General features: G+C 36.4%; 1 protein-coding gene across 3 annotated transcripts in view; it reads right to left on the bottom strand.

Moving 5' to 3' along the window:
* WDR7 (WD repeat domain 7) overlaps nt 1–12,610 on the bottom strand; it is a 350,409-nt gene that overhangs the window by 225,333 nt on the left and 112,466 nt on the right. For 2 of the 3 annotated variants that reach the window (XM_055559425.1, XM_055559427.1), the window contains exons 17-19: nt 9,451–9,549; nt 6,984–7,102; nt 5,055–5,178 (exon numbers count right to left, since the gene is read on the bottom strand). In XM_055559425.1, the coding sequence (XP_055415400.1) occupies nt 5,055–5,178; nt 6,984–7,102; nt 9,451–9,549 (342 nt within the window). The remainder of the gene's footprint in view (nt 1–5,054; nt 5,179–6,983; nt 7,103–9,450; nt 9,550–12,610) is intronic. The other variant, XM_055559426.1, reaches the window with a different exon arrangement.

Below are 12,610 nucleotides of genomic sequence, written 5' to 3'. Positions count from 1 at the left end.
CATATTAAGCACGATGTGTTACACATCCTTCTATCAATATCTGAGATGATAAATTTGCAAATTAATACTACACTGGCCATAACTGCATAAAATTACAATAGCACCCTCTTTGGAAAAGATTTTGATTTATATAACGGTCGTAACTTTTATGTGTCTAAAATTCCTGAAATTAAAAGAAGTGATGAGCCACGGTGAGTAAGCAGAACACAATGTATGAGAAATAATTACACTTGTGACCTTATACCCTGTAAGGTCACCCTGCTTCACAGGCCAAAGGAAATCAGGAACCATCAGCATTTGCCTCAGAGCGGTCACTGCCCGAATGAAGGGCAAGTGTGGGTGTGTTTCATACACTAGCAGGTGCTTGACCTCAAGAAAAATAAAAGTCAATCATCAGAATGCTACACGCAGAATGTCACAAATAAAAAATACGTACAATTAGGTGCGACAAGATATTTTCCCTTCAAAATAAATGAGACAATTCATAACATTCTATCTTCACCTGCATCATAATATAACAGTTTCACAAAATAACAGAACTCTGTCCTTAGTTAAGAATTATCAGCAGAATTATTTTAGGTGTTTCAAAACACTTTAAAAAAGAGAGAAGAGTGATAACTCAGAAAATATTAATACTTGCAATATTTACGTTACTATCACAAGAATAGATGCAGTATTTCTATTTCTGGTCCCGCTACCAAAGTAAGAATCATGGTGCACTTATCCTCTATTTTTCCATCAGAAAGTAGGTATCAAAAGTTTACACCTGGGGCTCCCCGGGTGGTGCAGTGGTAAAGAGTCCACCTGCCAATGCAGGGGACATGGGTTCAATCCCTGGTCCAGGAACATTCCACAGGTGGAGAAGCAACTCAGCCCAGGCACCACAACTACTGAGCCTGGACCCTCGAGCCCAGGAGCCACAACTACTGAAGCCCACGCACCTAGGACCCACACTCTGCAACGAGAAGCCTCTGCAATGAGAAGCCTGCCCACCTCAACGAGAGCAGCCCCCGCTCTCCACACTAGAGAAAAAGCCCTCACTGCGATGGAGACCCAGGACAGGCATAAATAAATAATAAATAAATAAATATCATTTTTTTTTAAAAGCATTTTAAAAGTTTATACCCTGCTTGCATTGCTGTATGGGATAAAATGTTTCCTAATAGGTTCAAGGACACAGCTCCACTGTCAGAAGCAAAAATCTCCTGTCACTCAATTAGGACTCGGATTTTATAGAAACTTGTGAACTGGATTTTCAGTTAAGGCAGAGCACTTTTTTCCTTTTTCCTCCCCAGGGATTCCCATTCTACCATCCAGAATCCCAGAGCAATATGAATTAGAGTGAATTAGAGGTGGTGACAATGAGGAGGACAAAACTATACCAACACCAGGAAAGGAAGGGGACGGTCAACGTACACTCACTGCCCGTGTGAAGTGCTGCGCTGTCCGCTTTGCAAACGTTTTCCCTTCACTACCCTCAACAGTTCTAAGAAACTGGCTTCCGGCCCACTGCTTTCCTCAGACTCTCAAACAAACCTGCAAAAGGCTCTTATTGCCGAATGTACCTAATTAAAACCCCAGAAGACCCCAGTCAGTGATGACCAGTTGAGTTGAGCTGTCATCCAAGTCACAGCTCAATCACCTACTGAGTGCAGAGTCAGAACAAGTTCCTTCCCACTTGAAGTGACTAGCCCCAGACTCCAGATCTCTAAAAGGAAGGGCCATCAGCCCGGTGTAACCTTCTGCTCTTCAGCTAAAAGCAGTTCCTGAGTTTCAGACAAATATCTAACAGAGAGGGACTCTTTAGCTATCATAACTCCAAATTATGACCCAGCTCAGTCATAACTTAGAAGCTGCCAAAATCGCTTAGGCCATTATTGCATATGTTTGAATGCTCGGCTGATTCAATTATAAGAAAATATTTGATGTGTGGTGTGTTTACCAGATGTATTGCTTAACATTTTACCTACTTTAGTGATTAAATAGATTTCTATGCTGGAAAGAGGTTTTAGGTTTCTAAAAGACTGCTTTGCACTGTAACTTGCCACGACCGTCATTCCTCACACATTAATGACAATGGTGGAAGCAATTTCACCACGAGCACGTTCACGGCAGGTGTGGGCTGTCCACCAGCTGGCTCCGTAACCTTTGATCCCTTCGGACAGCAAATCTGCTCAGCAGCCCTATGTGGCCATTCCTCATTTGTTGTATGCTTTCTTCTCCTTTCACACGTTCAGAATCCCCACTCCTTTAGCTTGAAATCCTTTTATTAAAACAGAAAGCTCTTGGGAAAGCAAACTAAAACTAATTTTACACTCAGTCAGTGTAAAAGTTCCAGAATAGATTACTACAGCAGGAGTTGCTAGTGTGAGACGCTTTAGTTACATGTAGAATGCATATTTGTTTATTCTTTCGCTAAAAATACAATTTTACAGTAAATGATAATATTAAAGTTTTAAGTAAGTCAGCATTCAGTTAATTTATAAAGTACTCCTAAATGCTGTTACTAAATACCAGGACTTTTATTTACATAAATGGAAAGGTTTAAATTTGACACAAGAACAATCTAGCTTGTGTGTATTAAACAATGATTAGAACCACTCTCTTCTTTCCAGAAAAGATAAAATAAAACAGCATCCACCACCACTGCTAATGGCATTTCTCTAGCCAAACTGTCATGAACCTGTACTAACCTCTAATGTTTTTCTTAGACTTTTATATGCAGTCTGTAATTAAAGGTTAGAATTGTCTTTTATTCCTATCCTATCTGCATTTAGGTCTGGGCCCCATACCTCCTTCTATAACAGCTTCCCATTTATATATTATTCTGTAATTCGTCTCCCACTATTATAAATAAAGATTTCTTGAAAACGTTTCTCAATATTTTCTAATTTCCATATTGTTCTCCTTTTAAAAGAATCTCTAGCAATTTGCTCTTTAGTTTCACCTTCAATCTACTGTACAGAACTATATTCATAGTTTGTCCTTAAATATCAGGATCTTATATTCAATAGGTTCATGATGAGCTGAAGAGCTAATTCTATTTTCTGGAATATTAGAAGTTAATAGCTATAAATTACTGAACAAAGAGCACTGTGCCAGACTGCTTTCATCCCAATTTTTTAAATATTCTACAGATTTTTTAACCTATACATATTTCAATAAGAACTTTAAAGCTAATAAATTATATAGAGTCCATTGCCTAAAGACCCTGGGATTTTTAACTTCTTTATATTAAAACAGAAAAATTCCCAGTAAGCCAAAAAGTCTGTATCATTTATGTAAATAAAATAAAAGATTAAAGAATTTAACAAGAGTTGTTCATGTGTGATATTCTGGTTATATGTGAGGTATATATTTGTACTTTTATAGATTATAAATGTATTTATTTAACAAAAATATAGAGCTTACAATGGCTTAGGTACAGTTCCCTGAGCTTATCCAAGATACACTCATTACATAGTCAAATTATCCCATACTACTACTACTAAGTCGCTTCAGTCATGTCCGACTCTGTGCGACCCCATAGACGGCAGCCTACCAGGCTCCGCCATCCCTGGGATTCTCCAGGCAAGAACACTGGAGCGGGTTGCCATTTCCTTCTCCAATGCATGAAAGTGAAAAGTGAAAGTGAAGTCGCTCAGTCATGTCCGACTCTTTGCGACCCCATGGACTGCAGCCTACCAGGCTCCTCTGTCCATGGGATTTTCCAGGCAGGAGTACTGGAGTGGGGTGCCATTGCCTTCTCCAATTATCCCATAAAGTCTTACTATATCATCTGCATTTAATCTGTGACAAAACTGAGGAAGAAAAGGTTCAAGTGTCCAAGCTCACACACCTAATCCAACAACCAGTATAGTCACCACTGGCAAACATCTGGTAGAGTTACACCAGATTTAACTGTTACAATCCTTTCAAATTCTGTTTTTCCTGTCTGTCTTATACAATCATATACTGTCTGTCCTGACATGTACAATGAGTATCTCATCAACAATAACTGGTACTGACGAAAGGCTACTTAAAAGGAAAGCACCTGAAGCCCAGGACAAATGTTCACAGTAAAAAAGCTTTTTTCAAACTTTCATTGAGACTTTATCATTAAAAAAAAAAAAAGTGAAACTGATCTATTTTATCTTATACACAATATAACAGGTTAAACATTTTAATTCTGAATTCTTCTTTAGGAGAATAAAGAATGGATTAAATGATGAGTTGAGAATGATGGATATTTTTCCTAATGAGAAAAAAATTATCATAGCCCACTATAACTTTTCTTCAGTGCACTCTGACCTAGCAGCATGATTGCAACGTGTTTTTTTTTTAATATTCATTTATTTACTTGGTTGTGTTGGGTTTTGGCCACACAGTGAGGCTCGTGGCTTAGCTGCCCCACGACATGTGTGATCTTCTTGTACCAGGGATTGAACCAGCAGTCCCTGCGTTGCAAGATGGAGTCCTTACCACGGGGCCATCGGGGAAGTCTGATTGCAAAGATTTTACAAAAACTATTTCAGAATTTCAACAATTTTTCCCAAGACCTTTCCTAATCCATTGATATTATACTCTTTTGAAAGAATCTTCAGTCAAAATCCTTGCTAATTTTCTCTTTTCCCATAGAACACTGGTCTAAATCTACCAGATAATTCTTAAGCATTCACAATTCTAACCTTTACTTAGAAAGGATCTGCCTCGTATTTGCACCTGCATATTATCAGATCAATATCTAACAAGTTGGTATCCACAATTATTGTAATGAAATGGGCAGAGACAGATGCTACTGTTAAATAGGGTAGAATTTTCAATTAAGGATTAACTTTATAAGGGGTCAGTCCATTGGTGAATATTTCTATATTTACATAATTTTTCGCTTAAAAAAACAAACAAACTCCAAACTATAAGGATTCAGAAAATGAATGAGCAGAATTTGAGGATCCCCTGTTTTCACCTGAAGGTCAATGATTCACTTTTGTTGAGGTAGTAGCAAGCAGAATTGTGAGTCTTGGTACTTCCCTACACATGCATGAAAAGCTCTGTAGCAAAGCGTGAGCTCTTACGTGATATGACGTGGTCCATGTACTGAGGTAAGTAAGGAGCCCAGGTATCAATGGCCTCCTTCCGTCCCGCCTGCTCAATTCTTCTCAGTTCGGCTAGAAGCAGGGCCTGTGCAGCTTCTCTGACCTAAAACCACAGACCCAAGTGCAAAGAAAGGAAGCAGACCAGTGGGTGAGGTGTTTCAACATTAGCAAGTTCGTGATGAAAGCAAGGTAGAAAATACACAAACAACATTTATTTACATGGGAAACACTACACTGAAGTGTGTTGTAGTGCTAATAAAGTAGAATAAATTGGATACAAGCAAATCAAAGATCTTGCAATTAATTATCTCACTTAAATACACTTTTAACACAGGATACATGTATATGTAAGGCCGAGTCCCTTTGCTGTACCTAAAACTATCACAACATTGTTAACTGGCTATATCTCATCAAAAAATAAAAAGTTCAGAAAAAATACCTTAACATTAATAGAACAATGTTTGAACACTTAACCAATTTTGTCTTAAAACTTCATTTTCCGAAGCTTGCACAAAAAATATTCTTGTACTTTTTAATTTGGCATTTTCAATTTTTTAAATTTCCACATAAATATTGTTTAAAAAAATCAGTTAGAAGTATTAACTGTTGAAGAAATATAACCTTGTCTAGTGGATTTATTTCTATTATAATGCTAAATAGGTACTATTTACACAAACATGTATGTTTCACACAATTCATGAATACCTAAGACAGGCTTAAACAATATGCTTTTAACAAGCAAGGAAATAAATTCCTGTGAAATGGCATTAGCTCTATAAAAGGAAACTATTTTTCAAAGTTGTATTATCTCAATTTTTCTTTCAATGCGGCACACACTTTTACTTCATAGCTTGACTCTAGTTTTGCTTTATTTTGGCCAAAGTGTCACAGGCAGCGGTTCAGTGACACCGGGCAACTGTCAGCTTACGTACCAATCAACTTATTAACTATTCACAACTGAAAAGATAACTCAGTAGGGTCTGTTAACAATTAAAATAAAAATTGTTTTTCATTATAACTTCAGAAGTGAATTCAAACACCATTTAAATGCAAAACTGAAAATTTCAGTATGCTGCAATTCTACTTGGAGGTGAGGGAACAGAGATCAGGAAAGAGGCAAAATGTCACTAAACTTGGTCAATTAAAAATCCTGACTGGCATAAACTGCTATAGCTATATTCAAATGCTATAAGAAGCAAAATCCCCATGAAACATTTCCAAGTCTCTGGTGATATTATATTCTGAGCCATATCTAATATCACATAAGTCTATTAATACAAAATAACGGCTACCATTTACTGAGCTCCTACCCATGTGTCAAGCTCTGTCCTTACTGTTCTACTTGCATTATCTTATTTGATCCTGACAGCAATCCCGTGAGGACTAGATTATTATCCCTACTTTACAAATGAGCTTCAAATAGGTTAAGTAAATCGCCCAGGGTCACAAAGTTAATAATTGGCAGAACTGATACTTAAACCCAGGTCTCTTCCAATTCCAGAGACCTTCCCCTTCTCTTCTAACATAGGACCTTCCACTGGACTGTGGTTATTCACTCAGGATGTGATGGATGTGATTCTATTAACACCTGAAACTGCGATTTGTGGAGAGGTGGATTATAAGTAGTATGTCTGTGTGCATATATGTGAATGATCTGTATAGAAATCAACACTTAAGAAATTGTTCCACAAGTATATAAAAGTTTTATCAAATATTCACTGGGTTAAAAAAAAGGAAACAAATATGCAAACTGAAACATTACTTTTTAGAATCACTGGATCCATATTTTCTATCACATAACAAACAGGTGATAAGAAGCTAGATAAACATAACATTTTGCTTCAAATTTATACTTGTCCAGTGCCTTTTAAGTGTTTTCGTTTTCTATCCATATCACTGCAATATTACCTCCAAGCATCGATCCTGCCATCTCCGAGCCAACATCTCTAGGAGCGGGGGCCTGAACTTGTCCAATCCCAGCAGGTCTGGCAGCATAACACAGTGCATGGCAGCCAGCTGACTCCATCCTGTTAAAAGATAACCAATTACAGACACTTCATATTTCCTAATGCAGATAGTTTTCTATATGCAAGTATACCAAGCCTAAACCAAAAGGGCAGATGTGCTCAATTACATCATGATTTCAATTTATTATTAGATATTTTGTGCAAAGACATAACAATTGCATCTCACCTTTAAACAGATGTCATCTCTAATTTCAGCTCTAAGAACTCTCAAAGTTTTAAAACAAATAAAAATAAATTTCCACAGTAAGTATATACAAACTCCACAAGAAAAACACCTTTGTAAACAGCCCCTCTAAAATAAGACATTCTGTTCAGGTTTAGAGCTGAGCTAGAGCTCTAGTTCTAAACCTACGGACAGTTAAAAGGGCATTCACACAGATAGCCACAGATAGGTTCGTGTCACTTAAGGCCTGGCCATCTGGTGCTACCATCGTATCAGTCAACAGAGATGTCTTCCTTTCTCTGTTAGAGGGTCTTTAATAAAGGTACTTATTGATCCCTTTTCTTATAAAATGATTCAGAAGTTTAGCCACAGTGGTAACTGAAGTAAGTAACACCAATTTTGAGAGGAAAAAATGAATTCCTATATCCTCCAAGATAAAAACTTAATTTAAAATTTATAAAATTTTAAGTATCATCAACTCTAACGTATGGGAATAAAAGTCATTTTTTCCAAAATTCTATTCTATAATATGGAAATTGATGATATTAATATAAACACAAGAACCAATGGAAACCACTACCGTATTTAACAGTACTAGTATCCAGACATTCTCAAATAATCATTTCCACCCTATTTTAAAGTGAAGTCGCTCAGTTGTGTCTGACTCTTTGTGACCCCGTGGACTGTGGCCTATCAGGCTCCTCCATCCGTGGGATTTTCCAGGCAAGTGCTGGAGTGGATTGCCATTTCCTTCTCCAGGGGATCTTCCTGACCCAGGAATCGAACCCGGGCCTCCCGCATTGCGGGCAGACGCTTCACCGTCTGAGCCACTACAGGCGCCCATATTACAAGGACAGTTACCTGTAAATACAGAATTTTAGCAAATCAGCGTTTTGAAATAACCTAAGCTATAGTATTCTTAAACTGCAACAACAAAAGCCATAAAATTCAAAATGATTTTGGGGATTGTTAAAAAGAGGGTGAAAAATGCAAGAAAGACAGGGTCAGGGGGCGGGGAGGTGGCAAGGCACCTATGTAAACATGAATCCTTTCAGTAAGGAAATTCTCAACAACTGAGAATATATACTTATATTCATTAAGGTGATAAACACATACATTTTAGATTATAATTTATTTTCAACAGAGGAATATATATACACACATATGCATACATATATATAAACAAATTACTACCTAAACTTCTAAATTTTAATATCTCATGAAGGTATGAAGTATATTTATGAACCAAACTTTAATATGAAGATTGATTCTCACCATGGTCCAAAGTCAGTAGCTTATTTTTGAATTAACAAGTCTCCACCTTTTACAACAGCTTACCAAATATGACCCTAATTATTGTTGCTAAAATCCAGTCTTAACATACAACCTTAGTAGGTCTATGATGGGGAAACAAAACAAAAAAAAGAGTTCTACTTTTAAGTTTCCATGTTTTTTTCCCAAAGAAATGGTATTTAGAACACGGATTCTGTACTTTATATTTACTGTATTTTTCTTTCCGTTTGAATAGACTAGTATTATTGCTTTTACTGAAGAGTCAGAATCATCCTGGGTTACATATGAGATTCTGTAAATTTATTCATTTTTATATCATACAAACTGGTGAAGATTGAGCCCAAAATGAAGAGAGAGGATATAACTGAGAGCTCACAAATTCCACCAAGCTTCCAATTAGTATAAATAATCCTCTATGGCTCTTGGGGAATAAATATTTGTGAATTCCATTCACATTCTCAGAGCTCCAAAAATACTTTCTTTCCCCTCTAACCAGGGCACATGCTGTGTACAGAGAACCAAGTCTATCTGGCACTGAATAATAATACAAGGAAAATAAAATAATTAGCTCTAACACCAGAAACCACAGGGCAAACACCATCATGCAAACCAATCCCCTTCTTCAAGCCTAACTTCATATCAAAGATTAGCATCTTTGCACTTCTTTAACAGCACTCTAGATTACAGGAAACACAGCTTCTACCAGCCAGGAATCACATTACCTTTCTATAACCGACCCTTATTGGCATTAGCGAATCAAGTTAGAAAATGGAAACTTAGGATCTCATACATAACAAAGCGGATGAATGTATAAACTCGGTAAAAAGGACATGTCATATTAGAATAAAGCACAGAATTGGAAGAAAGTTGTTAGAAAGTTGAGAGAGAATACCTTCATTTACTAAGAAACAGGTATGTAAAGCAGGAGTGGAAGCAGGGTCAGAGCCAGACTGATCAGCCTCAGACCGAGCGGAAACGACAGGTGCAGCCACTTGCAGAGGAAACAGAAGAAATAAAGAGGAGAGAATTGAGGTACAGCAGTTTCTGGAAAAAAGCTCAGTATTAGTGAAGAATGAAAAACAAAGTGGGCAAAACATAATAAATGTAGAACTGAAAATGATGTTTTAATCAGAAAGGTATGATTATTAAGGATCATGGCAGTAAAATGATATATTTTATTGAATAGCAATCACAGTGTAACTCAAACCAAAAGCTATTTATAGTTGAATGATGTGACACCTAATATAAAAAGCAGTTCTAAAATAACTAAGGCTACAAGAGATTATGATGACAGACATATTAAGAATCGTCAAAAATGTAATTCAATTTTTAAAATGTATCACATAATGAAAAGTTTATTTTGGTCTACAGATTGTCAATTATATTTTTTCTAATAATTTATTTTCTAAAGCTATGTCTAAACTATTTTTTAATCTCTCAAACCAACATTCACTGAGATCATTTCAATTTTCTACACTCAATTTATAAAGACTCAATTTAAATGATACCAACTTGTAAACTATAGCAACTTTAAGTCAAATATGCTTAACTCTTATTGGAAGACTCCTAACATAGCTCCACTCTTCAGAGTTTAAAAAATATGATATGAATGCTTTTTATTCTAAACTGTTATCATCTTTATACAATAGATGAAACAACCCCTACCCACCCCAAAAAGTTACGTTACCAGGAAAAGGTTCAGCTTAAATTATCACATGAAAAGCAAAAGGACCGTATGGCACACACATTCTACAACTGGAGGTCAATGTTAAGATTTAGAGGTCACCATTTGACACTTCCTTCCTATGGAGAAATTACCATATGTCATGCACAAGCATCTTCAAATTAATCCCTCTCCTTTCTTCTGTCATTGAACAGCAATAGGTTTGGGCTCCTGAACAGATTAAACATTGTCTGCTGAATGATATGTTTGCTTTTCACGCAGTGAAGTTCTTTTGTAACTAAAGGACAGCTGCATGAAAACAACTTTTCATAATTTCCACACGAATGCATCATAATGTCAATCAGGCACGTGTGAGGTAAACAGGAGAATCAAAGTATATGAGCAGAAATAAAAAACAGAAAATCCAACTCTATAAGCCCCAGGAAGTCCTGGTTGCATACATGAAAGTTTTATCTGGGAAATTATTTTTATTATAATAGATCTGTTTTCTGTTCCTTATGAAATTCCAACTATCTTATCATTTATGCTTATTAAAGGATTAGAATTACTCTCAATTGTATATTTCATAGGGCTTCCCTGTGGCTCAGCTGGTCAAGAATCCACCTGCAATAAAATCTAAGAATTCCATTTTAATCTTGGAAGGAAATCCCCAATATTTCTATATATTCTATTGAATAGTTTTTCATTTTTAAAAGCAATTACAAATTTAGTAATTATGGCCTACAAATTATTCACTTCCCCATGCAAAAAGCTGGTAAGTCGTTGTCGGCAAGGAGTAATTTATAGGTGTTAGCTTTCATGCCACCAAAATTGTTGAGCAAGTTCCTCTGGTGGTTTCCAATTGGTGAGGTTTTTCAATAATTTCACTTTAAATAAAGGAGAAATAATTGTTATCCCTGAAAAGACTGTATTAACTTCATCTGACTTTATCATTAATTCTGAAAGGACACTGGAATGGGAAGGTGAGAAAATTCAATACAAATAAACCAAAGTTTAGGACTGAATGATCATTCCCCTAGCTAGGTCAAAGAAGAAGAAGTGGGATTAAACTAGAATGTTTTCCCTAAATCACAAGTCTAAAGGAAACTAGAAATGCTACTGGCAAAACTGCTAGAATATGTCTTAACAGAATAATGCTCAATGTATATAACTTTACTTTTAATGAGAGAAATTAATGCTCTGAGTATAATAATTTTGGAGTCCTATTTAAATGATACTGCATATAGAGAAAGCCATTTACACTTTCCTTTAATAAATTCTGTGCACACTGAAAATTAAAAAAACAACTATAATAGAAATCAAGGAATCAGAATTACTATGCTTTAAAAATCTCTGCATCACCATCAAAAAATACTCTATTCTGAAACTACAGAATCTAGAACTGTTTTCATAATTCATTGAGAATCTTGAAATTAAACTCTATTAGGGCTTTTAAAACTGTTCACATATAGGAAAACCAGCAATAGAAATTAGAAGAAATAAGTACCACTACCACAATAAAAAGCTCAAGATTTAATGACATATAATAAACTTGAATAAGTCATGTACGACACTGAATATCAAAAATTTGCACCATAAAACATAAGCAAGCAATTAATTTCTTGGAAAAGCTGCCATGTCAACTATCAATTTGCTTCTCTTATTAAGGATCAGTAAAATACTGATCAGGAAAAAAATCACAGCACAGCCTCAAAATGGCGACAGAACTGACACAAGTTCTCTTTTTTAACCTGGGAAAGTTAAGGAATGTTGCAGCTAAGAGCCTCTTCACAAACGCTTACTCTCACATGAAGAGACAGATGAAGGTAAACGTGTGACAACAGGCATGCGCGCACGGAGGCTGGGCTTTCCCTTCACACGGCGTGTACAGAAGCACTCACTATGACAACAGCCACGGTGTCTGTTTCTGAACAGGTCCACTCAACTCTTTGTTCGAAATCTAAATCTAAGCTCCCTCTTTCCCAACCGCCATTGTGATATTAAAAGTCTACGTAGGAGAGAAAGTGGACACACTTTTGGCAGCGAGTGCTCTCTGTATGTTGCTGCAAACCTCATTACCTGCCAGCAGATGGACATAAACAGCCCTCTGAGGACAATTTTCAGAAGAAGAATGAAAAGAAAACCGAAAAGGTGCAGAAAACCACATACAATGTGAAAAAAGAAAGTTCCCAAAGCTAAACAATAAAATTACAAAGAATATTATTTTACAGTAAATCACTTTATCTAAAGCAGTGCTGCCTGAGAATCATGAAGCTTTGAGAAGAAGCGAAGAAAGCATGCTGCTGTTGTTGCTCAGTCACGAAGTCGCATCCAGATCTTTTGCGACCCCATGGACTGTAGTCCACCAGGCTCCTCTGTCCATGGGATT

Source organism: Bubalus kerabau, chromosome 21 (assembly GCF_029407905.1).
Source record: "Bubalus kerabau isolate K-KA32 ecotype Philippines breed swamp buffalo chromosome 21, PCC_UOA_SB_1v2, whole genome shotgun sequence".
Taxonomy (NCBI): Eukaryota; Metazoa; Chordata; class Mammalia; order Artiodactyla; family Bovidae; genus Bubalus; species Bubalus kerabau.
This window is presented reverse-complemented; position numbering and strand designations above follow the sequence as displayed.